At 37.4% G+C, this 17,881-nt stretch overlaps 2 protein-coding genes across 2 annotated transcripts in view; one reads left to right on the top strand and one right to left on the bottom strand.

Annotated features, from left to right (window-relative positions):
- CA13 (carbonic anhydrase XIII) overlaps nucleotides 1-17,099 on the top strand; it is a 25,844-nt gene extending 8,745 nt beyond the window's left edge. Inside the window, exons 3-7 of the mRNA XM_004679757.2 lie at nucleotides 1,758-1,876; nucleotides 4,376-4,471; nucleotides 5,718-5,780; nucleotides 6,309-6,464; nucleotides 14,960-17,099. Coding sequence (XP_004679814.1) covers nucleotides 1,758-1,876; nucleotides 4,376-4,471; nucleotides 5,718-5,780; nucleotides 6,309-6,464; nucleotides 14,960-15,079 — 554 coding nt within the window. The 3' untranslated portion in view covers nucleotides 15,080-17,099. The remainder of the gene's footprint in view (nucleotides 1-1,757; nucleotides 1,877-4,375; nucleotides 4,472-5,717; nucleotides 5,781-6,308; nucleotides 6,465-14,959) is intronic.
- LOC101623942 (chromosome unknown open reading frame, human C8orf59) overlaps nucleotides 1-17,881 on the bottom strand; it is a 159,857-nt gene that overhangs the window by 29,118 nt on the left and 112,858 nt on the right. The gene's annotated exons all lie outside the window — the stretch shown is intronic.

Raw genomic sequence — 17,881 nt, 5'->3', positions numbered from 1 at the left:
TCACCTCTGGGGCAGGCGGGAATCGAACTCATGCGGAAGTGGCTTTAGATTCTCAATGCTGTGCTTTAACCCGCTGTGCCACCAGGGAGGGGCCAAAATTATTCTTTTTAACAGTAATGGAAGAATGATCTCTAGAGTCTGATGTAAGTGGTTCTCTCTTATTTTTAAGAGATCTTTGAAAACAACTATCATTAATTATTGTAAAGAAATCAGGATCCAGATGAATCTGAAGGAGACCCCAACCATTCAACTTTCTAAAAAAATTCTATTATATATGCTCAATATTTCTCCCTAAGCAGTTTTTTAGAATTATACAAGGGTCATGCAATCCAATCTCCTAATTAAAAAATAGACAGAACAACAAATACAAACATAGACAAGAAACATGAAGCCTACAGAGGCTTAAGTTTTGAAAGATCATATAATTTATTTAGTAGCTGAGCTGGGACTTCTCCCAGGTCTGCTGATTCCAGCCACTACACCAGCTCTTAATTGTTGGTGTTCAATTTCAGCTGAGTCCAACTGCATACGAAGAGATGAGTTCAATTGGCTTGGTCAATATGGATAGTCTGGATAATTCCTTATCTGTGGTAAAGCGCAAAGAGAAATGAATCTCAGTCTATAATATTTTTCCTTTTCTTGCTGTTTGTAGAAAACTGCCTGTGATATCTCTTACCACCTTTACTTCTTATGTAAAGTGTGTTATTGTTGACATTTTGAGAAATATATGTACATACAGCCTCTGAAGAGTATGTTATATGAAAGAATAGTATGTGTTAAGGCTGTCGTCACTAGCCTGACACCTAAGTTGGATGCTGATGGGAGTTTAGGAACCTGTATGGTGTCTTCAACATCCAAGCCTTTCTTATCCCCCCATATCCTTGAAGTCCACCCAATCAAGATTAATTGAAAGGAGATAGTAAGGGATTTGTTTTCTAGTAAGAAACTTTTCTATATATACTTAATGTATGACTTTATTGCTATAATTTTAGAGATTATATTTGTGGGCATTATATTTGTACTAAATATATAATGAGTATTTTTATATACTCAGAGTGACAAATATATAATGAGTATTTTTAAAGAAGAGTTGTCCTATATGTTGTTTTGCTAAGAAGACAGATCTCAAGTACAGAACATGTGCTTATTTAATAGCTTTTGCAGGAACAATAATAGCTAATATGTTCAAGTATGTTGATTAGGTTCTAGGCAGTGATTAGTACTTTGTGTTTAATTTTTCTGTTTTCACTGCAGCATAAAGAGGGACATTACTGTCTTGAAGATAAAGACATTAAAGGATTTGTGTAAGAGCAGTCAGTAAAGAGAGTAAGAGCATAGGTCTTCCCAGTGCTGAAGGCTACACTCTAACCATCATCACTGGACTGCTTGACCGAATTCAAGATGGCCCCTTTGCATTTCACACCCTAGGTCAGAGGGCCTGATATCCTCTGTTCAACAGAACAACTGGCTCCTTATCTTGAAGAACTACTAATTTCTTCTCCTTTCTAACCAATGTGTCTGTTGTGACTTCCCACATGTTCATATGCAGTATGAACTCTCTAACCTTTTAAAACATTTGTTTTGCTCTCCTTACACCTGAAAGTTACATTCTTGTCAGCAAAATACAGGACACATTTATAAAAACTTTCACAGAGGATATTACAGGAAGGTCGAGTTCATATGGAGATGTTGTAAGTTGTGAATGCATGTGTAAATATTTTCTTCTTGCTAACATTTAAAAATGTATTGGTATTTAGTTCTGTGTGGGGGTCCCCTGACCGGAAGCTACAGATTAAGACAGTTTCACCTGCATTGGGGGTCTGCGGATGATCACGGCTCTGAACACATTGTGGATGGAGTGAGGTATGCTGCTGAGGTAAGTCATCAGACTGTGATGACTCAGTGTTTTCCTATGCAATAGGGTTTCAGGAGCCCAGAAGACAAACAACTCCCTGTTTTCCAGATAGATCCTGAGCCAACTAAGCACCTCATGGTTAAAATTACTTTAGTCCATCAATACGAGACTTTATCAATAAGAGAGCTACAAATGCAGTCCTCAGCCTTAAAGCAACTTTAAGAGCTTAGGATTATTGGGTCCATTTTAGAAATAAGTAAACTGGAGACTTGCAAAGATTAAGGCCAGCTAGGAAGCAGTTGAGGTGGGTTTAAGTCCATATCTGTCTGTATCATTTTGCAAGCTCTTTTGACAATTTCTGTTATGGTTCCAGAAATGCCTATAAGAGAGGAAAGAAACATTTGATTTAGGACCTACTGTCTACATATTTGGTCAAGATACAAATATACAATAATGTGATGTAAAGTCCAAAATATAGAAGTGATAGCAAATAGCAAATTTCCTTTTAGGGGGAAAAAATAAGGACACAGCCTCTCCTAAATGCTATAGTTCTTTGGTTAAAGCATAATTCATTGACTTGTTTCTTTTTCACTGGAAGTGTACTCCTTTTTTTTATAATTAGATTCATTAAGAATACTACTTCTAGTGCTTGCTTTGGCAGCACATACACTAAAATTGAAACAATACAGAGAAGGTTAGCATGGCCCCTGTACAAGGATGACATGCAAATTTGTGAAGTGTTCCATATTAAAAAAAAAAATACTACTTCTGATCCTCTAATTGAATAACAAAGCCTAAAATAAGTTTTAATATGATTAAATATTGCTCACATCCAACTTTACTGTGAGACAGATGAAAGTGGATTGTGTGATGCAACCAGAGCTATGTAAGTGAAAATAAGTTGGCTTGTGAGTCTTTTAGGCAAGAAAGAGCAATGTTATCAGGTAACTTCAGTTTCTCTTTATTTTTTGAGTTTTACATCAAATAGAAATGCTAATAAAAGTGTTATCAATTACCTTGAAGATTTTACCTAGATAGGCAAGATGTGTGGGAGAGAGGACTTTCTTGTTTTAAAGCAATGTTCTTGCTCTAGTTCTCATAATACTTCTAAATGTTTGTTTTGTAACTAGTAGGCTGTATAAACTCACATTTGTTTAGTTACAGTTCAGTTTCTAGTTGCCTGTGGTTGTGACTGTGAAGATATCATTTCACTACTCAGTCCCTTCATGGTTATCTGTTGCCAAATGAACTGATGGGTTGGCATAGAGCCATTTTAAACAACTTTAGCATTCTTTACAGCCCCTCCCTGACAGTGGAATTTCATCTGTCATCTGTGAACCAAATAAATTTTGTTTCATCATCTAGTGTCTTCAGGTTTTGTTCCTCCCCCATCTCTCTCACACCAGTTAGAATATGGCATCACAGAGTTCAGTATTTTATGTTCTACCTGGATATCACCTGGCTTTCCTACCTTGTTATGGAAGTATACTAGTTTAGAGTTTTGTTGTTCACTGTTTATAGCTTTTTTTAATCCACAAATTTCCTTTTGTTAGTTGCCTATAAGATATGAAGTCATATGTAAAGGATGAAATAAAAACATGTATTTGAACATGTTAAACTAGAAAGAGTGGGTTTCTACCTTATTACCCTACAATTGTTTGCAATTGCTTGCATTTTGGTGCTGCTGCTATGTTAACAATGGTAAAGCTAATATCTTTGAATTTTGCAAAAAAAATCATTGAGTAGGTGAAGTCTGCCTTCTAGAATTCCAGATCCCTTTTGCTCTTACCCACTCCCATCCTTTCTTTTCCCCCCTCCTCATTAGCACCAGCTGCTTTTCATTTTTACCTCAGACTCAAGGATCTCTTGACCCCGAATTCTCTCTTTTCTCATTAATACTTGCTCTTAGCAAAGGATTTGAACATAGTCATAGAAGGTAGTTGGAGTACTTCTTAACATAGTTATTCTTAAGGAATCTTTGCACATTCTAATATCTGAAATGAAGTGATGAATATGACTGGACAGTTTCAGGAACACCTGGCATCGTCCTTGGCACTAAAATTATCTCTGAAACTCTATTTCAAATAAACTTGGCTTCTCATGCAGTGGATTCTGTTAGTCTAAGTTTGTTCAGTGGTATCTGCCAGTTGGGATCTGACCTATCACCATGTGATTGCAATCCCACACACAAGTCTTGGGGAAGCCCTAGTCCCTGGGGAGCAATGGTTGCACATGGTTAGAGCTATGGTTGTCCCATAGGATGCTCCAGGGAATTCTAAATGGTGGCAAGACCTTACTGTAGGACACCACACACTAGCTAGGTGGCCACAGTCCTTCACTTTTGCTTTATTCTTTGGACAAAAATGAAAAGAAGAATTCTTTGCAAGATTCTTGTGAAGAGCCCATTATCCATATGAATACACAGAACCAGACCATGTGTATAAATGTTTTATCTGCATTTATGATTTTAAGGACGTTTAAAAAGTAACGGTAAGATTATGTTGTGTACTTGTCTTGCAGCTCCATGTTGTTCACTGGAATTCAGACAAATACCCCAATTTTGTTGAAGCAGCTCATAAGCCAGATGGACTAGCTGTCTTGGGAGTATTTTTACAGGTAAGAATTCACTGATTTCATTTTAAATAATTATAATCACTTATGTTAGATAAAGAGATTAAGTCATGGAATAGTCAGTCGACCATTTTTTTTTAAGTAGTAAACTGGTTCTTAGTTTAATGTTTTCTTTCAAAATGAGGAAGAAATATATTATGTTTTAGTTTATGGTTCATTTGATGGCCCAGAACTACCCTTTGGTGTATCATCTTATGATGCCTCTTATTGTCCATTGATCATTATTATGTGAATAGTAACATCAACAATTACAGCAGAAGTAACACCTGTGATCATGAAAGGAATATCTTTATTCTTGACTATTCCTGTTTGCACAGTGTTTAATGATACAGGGGAGGGTGTTGGCCAAGTTCCTGATTTTTGAAGCACTAGTCTGACCACCATGGTTTGTTATCCCAAACCCACTGGCCAGTTATTGCCAACTTTTGTGGTATTTTCCTTTGTCTAATTTTCACATGTGATCAGAAAAGTAATTTCACCTGTGGTGGGTTGAGTCTCTCAACTCCCATTGTGAACACATTCTGTAGGGTGTGCATGTTTGCTATGCCATTAACTCTGCGATTCAGAGACCTGTTGGAGCTGGGACTGGGGGTTGGGAGGAGCATGGGGCATCACAGAGATTGGTGTGGATTCCCTTCCTTTAGCCACCAAGCTTGATAGTGGCAGTAAAATCCAAATGGGAGAAGAAATTTACTTTAATATGAAGGATTTAAGATCTTAGGGTAGACTCACGATACCTCTAGTGACAACTATTCTGGTGAATTCTCCTCTTGAGTTGGTACCTCAAATCATGTAGGCTGAAAGTGGGAGATGATTCCCCTACTTTCATGTGGGGGAACAAAACATGTTTCCACAAATGTTTTGATATTATAATAGTCAGGTTGGATGTAGGGTCTCAAAGTCACATATGGATTATTATGTAAGAGTTTGCTAAGCAAGGTTTGTCTCAAGTACCTCAAACATTCATAAAGCTAAAGAAATATGAAGCTGTTACTGTTCGTTCAGCCAAGGATTCCTGTAATATTATCTCCTTCAGATTTTCCTGGCATGATAAGACCAGCAGGTAAAAGAGAGCCTTATTATAGAACAATCACTGTTTGTTCTGGGCTGACTTAGGTTTTCTTTTCTTTACTTTTTTTTTTTTTAAAGAATTTAACATAGTGAGTAAAATATACTGATTTGAACCTGATCTGCTACAGTAACCCTTTCTTTTGAAATTTCACATTTTCAGATTGGTGAGCATAATTCCCAATTGCAAAAAATTACTGACATTTTGGATTCCATTAAAGAAAAGGTAAAAACAATTGCTACTTGTTAATAACTAATACATTCCTTGTTTTCTCCCAGATTCTCTTACCTTCTTTTAAGATCTTCTCTGACCTTCTTAGATACACATTCCTATCTGCTTTGAAGGTTTGGAACATATTTGACCAGTAGAACAGAAGTAACTATTATTTCTAATCTTTTAATAATTATAAAGAAATCTTAATTGTCTAGAATAATCACTATTAAATCTTTTTATGCATATTTAGTATTTGGTGCTGGAGTTTTACAGAATAAGCCTTTAGCTGCAACATACTTTAAAGATTACTTACATTAAAATAAATCTCATGCTTCCTAAATCTAGATGATGTGATCCTAATCTAAAAATTTTAGAGTAAAGCAAAACCTTTACTTCTTAGAAACTGAAGACAGACACCAAGTAACTCTGTGAATTAAAGAATCCCAGCAAAACAATATTTCATTGGATTTTTTGTTTTGTTTTGAGGTGGGTATAAAGCGATCCTTTTGTAATTTGTGGGAATTCTTTTTTCTTTTCCAGGGTAAACAAACCCGATTCACAAATTTTGATCCAATATCTCTGCTTCCTCCATCCTGGGACTACTGGACATATCCTGGTTCTCTTACAGTCCCACCTCTTCTAGAGAGTGTCACATGGATCGTTTTAAAACATCCTATAAATATCAGCTCTCAACAGGTAAGTCACTTCATCCAGATTTATCCTAATTCATTAGAGAAACACAGGTTAGTAGTTAAAAAAAAAATCCCAATTTCTGCTGCATTATGAAACCTGTGTTTCTCTACATTCTTCAGGGAGGTGGTTGGAACAGAGAGAGTTTTGCCGTCTTCTTAGTTGACTTTCTGTGATCAGATATTTTCTTTTGCACTTCTTAAAAATATAATGAGCATCCAGATACACAGGAGAAAGTGCTGTAGCCTTTGAAGGCTATAACCACTTGCTTTTGTTTTCTTTCTTTTTTAAAAGATTTATTTACTTATACATACAGAGCTGGGGTACAGGCCAGAGGTGCAGGGGTGGTGAAAAGATTCACTAGAGACAGAGTGGGGAGCAGAATAGGCAGGTTGATGAGTTACACTGCTGAGGGGAGAGGTGTGCAGGTCAGGAGAGGTCTGCTGTGCCATGTGGGTCACCTCTCGGGTGGGGGTCAAACTTGCACTGAAACAGCTATGGCCAGCTTACAGTGCTGTGTCCTAACCCATTGAGCTGCCAGGGAGGGCCTGCTTTTATTTTCTAAAGTGGAAACAGACTGGTGTACAAACAGGAAGCTCAGGGCTGAGATCATCTTAAAAGGTAGCATTCTTCTTTTCCACCTTAATGCCTCCACCTGCTTCTCTGACAGCCTTTACCTTCACAGCCTGCACAGAGGGGACAGTGATAGACACTGCACACTAAGAAACCTGTATGTCTACCTAATGGAAGACTCAAACATTTTGTCTATCTTCTGTTGACAGAATATTTGTGGGGTTTTCTGTGAGGTTTTGCACATTAGCTTGGAGGCAGTCGCTGTCTTTGCTGTTGCAGTGAAGCTGGCTACTCTTGTGCTTTTCTGATGAGTACTTACTGAGCCTTAAGGACAGGGCAAACAAGGTACAGGCTCAGGATGCCTTTGATGTCCAGCGTTGCTGTGTAGAGCCCTGAACCATGTGATACATAATTTGGCAGGTGGAAGCTGCTTGTTCTGGATCATGTGCTTAGGGGTTTTGTTTTTGCAAAGTCTTAACAAGAACAGAATCTAGTAATTTCTAGACTGGACTTGCCCCCCTTTTTTCCATTCATACCCCAAACCTCTCTTTCCCCCACCAAAGACTAGAGCTGGGTTTGCTTTACCAAGGTCATATCAGGTAACATTTCCCCTTGGTATGTTAAACTTATCCAACTTCTGTTGACCTGGCCTTATAGGATGAAAGCCAAATCATAATCTGAGGCACATTTATTAAAACATTTTATTCTAGTATGAATAGAAATCCACAGCTTGACTGACATGGAAATTCCTGTGAATTTCTTCCATAATAAATAATGTGAGTTGCATCGTAAGAAAAATAACTTGTCACTGATTCCAAGGCCTGATTAGTGGAGTTCATTTGTCTCCCTTTCATGTATGAAACTGTTTACTTTGATATTCTTTTGTAAAATTTGAACAGATTAGTAAAAAGAGATAATACATTTTTACATCAAAATCATGTATTTATCACATATTTTAAGAATATTTTTTATTCCTTAAAGGCACTTGGAAAATAAGTTTTTTTTTTAAATACACTTGTGATTTGGAAAAGAATATATCAAAATGAAACTTAGTTACTTAAAATGCATACAGTTAGCCCAATCAAAAATCAATTCCTGCATTTAGAAATTATAACTGCTTAGCTATGAATTCACTACTGTCTTACTTGAGATCAATTAATAATGATAATTTTTTAAAAGATTTCTCATTTATGCATACAAGAACTGGGGTCCAGGTCAGAGGCACAGGGGGTGAGACAGAGGATTCACCAGAGACAGAGTGGGGAGCAGAGCAGGTGAATTTACTGAAATACACTGCTGAGGGGAGCAACAGGTGAGACAGGAGAGATTTTCTGTGCCATGTGGGTTTATCTCTCTGGCAGAGTATCTAACTCATGCAACAGTGGCTGTAGACAGCAGTACTCATCCAAATAAAGTCATCACAGCAAGGCTGAGAAGTTTTTATAATCAAGAAATACCCCAGATACATAGCTACTAAGCATAGTGCCAATTTTTGGCGAGATCTTGGGACAGAAAGCAACATTAGAAACACAGGAACTCTAAATAAAGGATGGAGCTCTGTTAATGGTAGTATACTAATATTGGGTCATTGTGAAAAATATACCACACTGATAACAGCATATTAATATAATAGGGGAAACTGAGTGTGAGGTGTATAAGAATTGTTCATACTATTTTGCAATAATTCTGTAAGCCTAAAAGTGTTCAGAAATAAAAGGTTATTTAAAAGATTCCAAACATGAGACTGTTGTTATGATTATGCAATTCCTTAGCTTTTTAAAATAAAGTGAAAATGTCTTTTGTTATATCACTGACTTAAAATTTATTTTCAAGAGAAAATTTTTTTAAAAGATTTATTTATTTATTCAGAAATGGGGTACAGGTCAGATGTGCAGGGTCAGTGAGAGGATTCACCAGAGACAAAGCAGGAAGCAGAACAGGCAGATGGACACTGCTGAGGGGAGCAGCGGACGGGTCAGGAGAGGTCTGCTGCACCATGTGGTCACTTCTGGGGCCTGGGAACAAACTTGCACTGAAGAGGCAGCGGCCAGCCTGCAGTGCTGTGTCCAGCCTGCAGTGCTGTGTCCTAACCCACTGAGCCACTCGGGAGAGCCTCAAGAGACAATTTTTATCTCACCTTTGACAACTATTTATTTTTGGAGTTATTGGGAAATATACTTAATCATTTTCTTATTTCACCATAGAGCGTCACTATGAAGAATAACTCCTAGTTTAAGTAAATTGATGCCAATTTTTTTCTTGGGTTTTTATATAGATAGTTCTTGCCAAATCACTATCTGACCAGGAAGTTGAATCAGATGTGTTTTATTTTCTTTTTCTTGATTCAAGTCCAGTTTCTCAGACTCACTTACTGAAATTTGACTTAACTGAGAGAGGCCTAGATGGCTCATCTTGGATTGGACTTGATTTCCTTTCTTTAACATTGTGCCCTTTCTTTTTTTTTTTTTTTTTTTAGATTTATTTATTTATTCACACAGAACTGGGGTACAGGCCAGAGATGCGGAGGGTGAGAGGATTCACCAGAGACAGAGTGGGGAGCAGAACAGGCAGATCGACGAAGTACACTGCTGAGGGGAGCAGCGGGCGGGTCAGGAGAGGTCTGCCACGCCATGTGGTCACCTCCGGGGCAGGCGGGAATTGAACTCATGCGGAAGCTGCTTTAGATTCTCAGTGCTGTGCTTTAACCCGCTGCGCCACCAGGGAGGGCCTGTGCCCTTTCTTTTTGACTCCTCACATGGTGAGTAATTTATGTGTTCATTATACATGTTATAAACATTAAATTTAGAAATTCTGGATTCTGCCCTTCTCCCATGAGTATTATTTTATTTCTTTAAGCAGATTATTTCCTGGGCTGGACATAACCTGCAGCTTTTCTTTCTTGTGCAGCAGCTCCAGTCTCACTTCAGCTGGTGTGTTTGTAGTTTCTATGCTATAAAAAATGCATAATTCAGGGATAGAGACATTGGGGAGCCTTCTCTGGTTCTTCCTCACAGAATAGGTGTGTCCCATTGTACTGGGTGGACCTTGCAGATGCCACTGAGCTGAAAAACTGGAGAGACAGGGCTCACTTGTAGCGACTTCATAAGTGAGTGACAACATAACTCACAAGTGAGCTCTTGTCTCTCCTTCAAGTGACAGTGAGCTCCCCAACCCCACCTGAGTCTGTTTCTGTTCGCTCCATATACCACAACTACAGAGTTGTTTTCAGTAGCTTGTCTAGGTTTTAGAGTTATTTTCTATTGAGAGGTTGTCATACAGGCTTTAGGTCCAGCATCTCTGGAACCAAAATTCTAGTATTCTTTTATCATTATAAAATTCTACACTTTGCATCAATGATAATGAGCTAGGCTATATGTGAAATGAGGAAAGACTCCATTTGCTTCAACATTAATTTTCACTTAATATATAAAACTCATATCATTTGCTTTCAAATTAAAGTAGAAGTCAATACATGTCATTTTTGAGTTGTTTAATTACTGTCAGTCTTAGAAGGCGTGATGTAGGAGATACAAAGAACAGTTGAAAACAACTCGTCTTCAAGTAGCTTAAAACCTTTAGGTAGCTTATTAGAGAGGGGATAAAATAGAGGGCATATAAATAATACAGTGACTGTGTTGGTATCATAAGAAAATAAATAGGTAAGAGAAATTCAGAGGGAAAAGGACAAAGGACTTCCTGAAGTAGCAGACATTGGGCAGCTGTCTGGGAGTAGTGAAAGAAAGGGGAATTTCAAGAAGCAGCAGCATAAAGGCAAGACAGGGAAGTACAGAAATATGTGGGCAACTTTGTGGTTCTCAAACTTTAGTGTATACAAGAATCCCCTGGGAAGGCTTGGGAATTCTGATCCACAGGGATTGGGGCCAAGGTTCTGGATCCAAGAATCTGAATGTTACAGAATCATTCCAAAGATTGTTATCGAGCTGCTTTGGGATAACTCCACTAAAGTGGTGTAGAGTGGGACGTGAGTGTGGAGTATTAAGAGATGGTCTAGGAAGGTTAGTCGTAACTGGTCAAATGACTCATGCCAACAAGTTTGTTTTGGGGACTTCTTAAAATATTAGACATATAATATATTTTTGTTGCTAGTTGTTTGAAGATGTGCCATTCTCACTGGGGTGAGGTGGTATCTCACTGTGGTTTTAATTTGCATCTCCCTTATTACGAGTGATGTTGAACATTTTTTCATATGACATATAATATATTTTTAGGGAAACATTTTGAAATATTTACATCTAAGATGCTATGATAAAGTTGAAATTTGTTTCAGTATAATCCAGTGTGGGCAGGATAGGAGGTAGAGAGGGGGAAAAAATGGGTTGGAAGTGCAGGTGAAACAAAGCTGACCACATAGTGATGACTGTTGAAACTGGGTGATAGGTTCATGTTGGTTTGTTATGTTTCTCTTTTTACCATTGTCTATGTTTAAAAATTTTTACTGTAAAAAACAAATAGAAAATATTAGGGAGAGATGCTCAAAAGCAAGAAGTAAAAAGAAGAAATGCAATATAGTGGTGTGGTTAATGAATGACTTACTTGCCACCTGGCTCACTTTAAAATTTTTAACTACCTCTGAAGTTCTTCATCTTTCAAATGATGGTAATAGTGTATTATTGATAGGATTGTTTGGGGATTAAATGAGGAAAGACTCCATTTATTTCAACATTAATTTTCACTTAATATATAATACTCTTTATCATTTTATCATATAACCTGGCCCAGTACATTCCATTACAGAGAGTTTATTTTTATTACTGCTCAGCTTTTTGCAGGTGAGAGAATGCTTATGAAGATATTTGTGCATTAGAATGACACAATAAAAGGTGTATTTCTGCTTACTGGGATTGTTCTACAAGCAAATTAAAATTTGAGTATTAGAGCCAAAGAAAATAGCAGAACATATCATGCCCACTTCTGCCTCTGGGGGACTCTGAGGAGACTCCTGCCAGAAGCCACAAGTTGCTGACTCAACTTTAGGGGAAGAAGGACAGACTTTCTGAATGGAGCCAAGGGACCAGGGAGGATTGAAACTGGTTGGGGTCAGTCAGAGGGTACATTTGGAAATCAGAGTGGGTGTAGAGGACTCCAGAGCCAGGAGAAGCAAATCTGAATGGAGGATTGTCTGATGCAGGAACTTCCTGGTTGGGTGTTTGCCAGGGAGCTCCACAGCCAAAGGGGAGGGGGCTTGATGAGACGTCAGAATAGTTTTAGGGAACCCTACCAACAGTCACAGGCTGTTCAGAGAAAGATCTAGATAAACGCAAGTCCTAGACTAAGGTTTGCAGAAGTAGGGAGCCTTGCAACTTGCAGAGGTGTTAGTAGTGGGGGAAATAGAGCCAAGATTTCCAGAGAAGTCAGCAGTTTTCCTGGGAGACTAGTTAAGCCAAGTGAGGCCAGTGAGTCAGTTCCCTGTTTCAGACTCAGGATTCTTGCATAGACAACCCTGGCCACTCCAGACATGCCTGGATTACTGTGATTTGCAGGAAACTGAGTATCTTCCAGTGTGTCTCCTCAGGTTATATTTTATTAGCTTCTGCTGCGTGACTCTCCCAGGGAATTACCTAAGTGCAGTTAAAGCTATAGCAGTTTGTCACTTGAGAGAAAACTGAGCTGTAAATATTTGTCTTATCCTTCCCATATTTTTGCCATTTAAAAATATACCTCAAAATGTCATTTGTGGAAATACATGGCTGTTTATATCTGAGGCCCGAATTTATTTCCATAGAGTGTGGTTATACACTGTTGCCTTTTTACTGTTACTGGGCTCATCCTCTTTACCTCCCATCCTGAAGAATACAGCATGAAACTATTTTAGGCTTCAGTTAAATGATGCTGCTGGGAACTCAATTGACGGATGCTAGTCTGAATTTGTTCGTCTCTTTAATTAGGTGACTAGCAAAGCCTACAAGATGGAATTTCTCATCAACAATTTAATAACTTGTCCACATTCAAATGAAATAGCAAAACAAATCCTAAAACTTAATTATATTAATTGGCAATATGTTTTTGGTGAACAGTAGGATTATTCAGGTCATTTACCCAGTTTTCATTTTACTACTGCAGACCTGTGCAAAGTCTTGAACTTGATAAGTAGTATTAAATCACTAAGAAGCTACTATATAATTTATAATAAATACATGCTTACAATAGAAAATTTTTCAGTAATAAAAAGCAGTGGATTTCTGACATGTAAAGCTGCTTGGTATATATTAGGCAAAAAAATAAGGTTTCAGAAGAGCATGTATAGTTGCGTTCATTTTTGTACTAAAACACGTATAAAGCATGTGTGCATGGGCCTGCATGTTTATAAACAAACAAACAAAACATCTGGAAGGATATAATAATATATAATCTTAATAGGGCTATATCTTGTGATATGATTACTGGTAGTTTCTCTTTCCTTCTTTGTTCATTGCATCTAGCTTGTAAGATAGGTACATATTTGTAAGAAAAGTAAGCCCTTTTGGTAAGAAAAATGCCTGTGCTTAAATAGTATTTAAACATTATCAGAGGCTGATTCCAACATTATTCTAGGCTTTTTCCATAATCAGGTATTTGCAAGGCACAGATGTGTTGAGAGCAAAATTATTGTCTGAGGAAATAATGCTTAGAAAATAAAATTTTACAAGATGAAAACCACATGACTCCCATAAAAACTGGGGCCATGTGATATAAATTGGTGACGTTGTAAGTTTTCCAAGAGCTGAAAGATAACTCTGGAAGTAATCTAATCATCAACTCACTTATAGATGAGCAGTCTGCAGTGTAGAGACAATAAACTATTTGACCAATGTCACCCAGCTGCACAGTAACAGCACCAAGGCTGGGGACCCATCCTGGAAAGCCAGGCAGCGCCCTTTCCATGACCCTATCCTGCCTATGTATGTGGCATCCTGCTTTCTACATACGTAGAAATGGTCTGAAGCCATGTTCTAAATGTTTCTTGAACTTAACGTTGATCTTCAAGTCAAAATGCTACCTGCTTAAATTTTAAGCCCTTAGGTATTTGTGTAGTGGTGAGAAATTAGTAGAATTGTTGCTTTATTATGTGTGACACATACCTTAGAACATTTGTAATATTTTGTAAAATTTTAGAATATTTGTAATATTTTAGTTCATCATGGAGGAAAGGCTTTTCTGTTTCTTAAACTTTCTGTGATGTTGATTATTCCCACCCATGACCAGATGATGCCTCTCCATTTCTTTATTATCTTCATCAATTTCTTTTAACAATGTTTTATAATTTTCTTTGGAGAGGTACTTTCCCTATCTCTTTCATTATGTTTCTTCCCAACTATTTGATTTTTTTTGGTGTCAATTATAAATGGGATGGTTTTCGTAATTTCTTTTTCAAAATGGCTGCTTGTACATAAAAGGGCTATTAATTTTTGTGTGTTGATTTTGTATCCTGCTACTTTACTGAACTGGTTGATTTTTTGGAGTAGTTTTTCTGTGGAATTTTTAGGGGTTCCTATGTATATTATCATAGCTATTGGCAGCAACATAGATGGAGCTAGAAGGGATTGTGCTCAGTAAGAAAAGTTAGAAGGAAAAAGAAAAATATCGGATGGTTTCACTTATGAGAGGAATATAGTGGAACTGAATGAGGGACCGGGGGAAAGATAATAATAAAAATAGAAGACACAACAAAACCAAGCAACAAATCAAAAATATTCTGCAGGGGAAGGGAGAAGGAAAGAGGCCAGGGCAAGGGCAGGAAGAACACAAGGGACTATGGTGATGGTGCACAGATGAATTGGTGGTGGAAATCCATGGGGTATATACCTGAGAAAAGTAAGCAAACATTGTGAATGAATGAATGAATGAATGAATGAAAATTTCTGTGCAGATCATTTCATTAACATTTGTGTGACTCAGAATACTGCAACTACCCCTCTGTTCTTCAACAGCTGGCCACATTCCGCAGCCTCCTGTGCACAGCGGAAGGAGAAACAGCAGCCTTTCTCTTGAGTAATCATCGTCCACCACAGCCTCTGAAGGGCCGGAAAGTAAGAGCCTCTTTCTATTAACGGTCACCAGTGGACCACCCCAAACACATCTGAAGAAAGAAACCAAGACAAAATACCAAAATCCCTACTAACTGCTTTTTCTGGAATCCTAATTTATATGAAAACATTGTGCTATCAGTTTTAGCACAACAGAGAAAATCAGATCTCCTTAATCACTCATTTAACTCATCGATCTCAGATTCGCACTTACCAGTGTTCATTCAAGAAGGGATCATTATTCCGTGTCTGGAAACCCACAAAGTGCGTCTTCAGCCTGCGTGAAAGCCTGGCTGGCAGGGGAACCCTTGCAGTGTATTTCCCCTTGTGCTAGAGACTGATCAGTCTCGTCTCTCAGTGATGTTTGGTAAAAAACTAACATTCATTTCTATAATGGAAGATTGTGGTACCTTTTTCTAAATAGGTGATCCTATTTAATGTTTTTATATCTTCCAACACATATAAAACAGACACTATTTTCTTTTAAAGTGACTTTTCATTTTGATGATGTTGCTGATTCTCACTGCATCCCTTTCATAAAATGAACAATAAGGGCTTAAGGGATAGGGTGAGATATAGCTACTTAGTGTGTCTAACTCCACAGCTCACAAATAAGCCATGCAATTTTGGGTCAGAATTCCTTAGTCTACTTAAACTTTAATGAATCATGCTGTAGGTAATGTTAATTCTCTAGGTAATGTTAATGATAGTCTGGCTAATAATTGACCAGATTCAGTGCTTGCCAATTTATGGCATTAACATGGTTTGAACCAATCAGATCACCTGGCACAGTGCAGGGTGATAAAGGGATGATGAAAGGGTTGCCTGCTTTTGCCCTGTGTTTTGGCTTCATTTGGGTCAGCAGTGCTGTGCAGATCAGTGTTTTGTTACCTGGTGGAAGACAGCCCTCAATCTCATAAATCCACACACAGGCCATAAACCTTTCAGCCACTTGCTGTAGTAAAAGCCCACTTCCCATTTTACAAGTGTGCCTCATAGGGAATTTTGTAAGTTGACTTTAACTATCCATTATAATCTATTATCTTTTGTATATTTTTGTTCACTTTTGGTGAAGGCAGTTGGGGGAGAGGGTCCTTTTGCTCTTCTGGTGTTGATGGAGTAACACCAAAGACTAGTTTAATAACTACACCTAAGACGAACACATGGTAGACCTATTTTCTGAGAGAAGTTTATCTGAATTTCCTTGATTTGGATGACTTGTTTCAGAGACCTTTTCTTCCTCTGGATATAGCTTTTAATCATTGCATTTATTCTATAGTAGTCTTGACAGGATAGCTGAGCTTCAGTAAATGTGTAATAATAATGTACATGGCTGCATACCAGGGGCTCCTGAAAACTAAAGCTGATACTTTAGTGAAGTCTGTTTTCTCCTCTTTGTATGGAACGTGGGGGAGATTGACATGTGGTAAATATTTAATGAATTGAATACTTAAAAGATGCATTTGATCTTTGGTAATTATCTAGCTTCTATGTGCACTATAAGTTAATGTGTAACAAGCAAAATATAAGTTAGCTCTTGAAAATTGTTTCTTCTTAAAGGAAAACCCTATTAATTCTTGTATAAACAAAAGTTCTAATGATTATAAAAATCCTGGCGTTGAGTGGAAGGGCCTTTCTTTAGTTTGGAAAGACTATCTTAGTCAAGGAAAGAGGTATGTTTCCTCAGAGAAAGTAAGTCTCTGTATCTCAAGAGGCATGTGATATGTGGGTGGGAATTACTGTGTATAAGAGCTACCACTTTGTAACTGGCGATTTTCAATGTGCACTGTTTTTATGCTATAAAGTAGTATACAAAACAACATTTGTATCAATGTTTCCTTTAGGATTGCCTGCTAATTTACCCCTTTTAGAGGGAAAAGGTCTAAGTGTATGTTGAACTTGTTATCTTTTGAAAAGATTAAAGAGTTGTAAATACTAATACATGTCTCTTATTTGTTTCTCACATGTACTGGATTTCTGTTTATTAAGTATTTTGTATTTTATTTTAAATTGTAGTCAACTACAATAAAGAAAGGAAGCCAAATTTTAATCTGAACTTGTTTATGTGCGACACAGAATGAGTTTACCCTTTTACACTATTTATCTAGAAAAGAATCCTAAACTCTCAGAAGAAATACAAATAGTGTACAATCCTTCCCCCCCCCCCTGAAATAGTTGAGAATTAGTTGCTAGCCTGGAGCTGCATCATCCATCAAAATTGTGTATTTATTTCCTCCAGCTAGGACATATTCTCACATAACCATAATATAACTAAATCAACCATGACAATCACATTGATTTCCTACTACCACTCATCCATGAGAGAATCACTTATTCATTGAGTTGTCATATTGTCTTCAATAAGGAACAATTTCTCAGTGTTTCCTTAATTTTCATTTTAACAGTCCTTAAGAATAGAAACTGGTTATTCTATAAAATGGCTCCCAACTTGGGTTTGTGTGATGTTTTCTTGGGATTAAATTCAGATTATGCATTGTTGGCAAGAATATTACAAAAGCAATGTTGTCTGTTCTACTCTTCTCAATGTATCCTATCAGGCAACCAATTGTGAGTTGTTTTATGAAGTATATGATATGTAAAATATACTCCTTATTATGTTTAATTAATTGGAGATTTCTCTGGTGTGGCTGAGAGTTCATCTTTACCTCTCTAGAAGGGAATTATAACAAGCAGAGATTCCTGAGAAAAGTCTTCTTATCTGGACACTTAGATGTGTCCTGGCTTCACCCTAAACCTCCTTGTTTCAAATGAGTTTTCAGTGTAAGTTCCTCTAGGTGCAGAGGGCAGGTTATATATTACTACATC

Source organism: Condylura cristata, unplaced genomic scaffold (genome assembly GCF_000260355.1).
Source record: "Condylura cristata isolate star-nosed mole 26May11 unplaced genomic scaffold, ConCri1.0 scaffold00009, whole genome shotgun sequence".
NCBI classification, from domain to species: Eukaryota; Metazoa; Chordata; class Mammalia; order Eulipotyphla; family Talpidae; genus Condylura; species Condylura cristata.
This window is presented reverse-complemented; position numbering and strand designations above follow the sequence as displayed.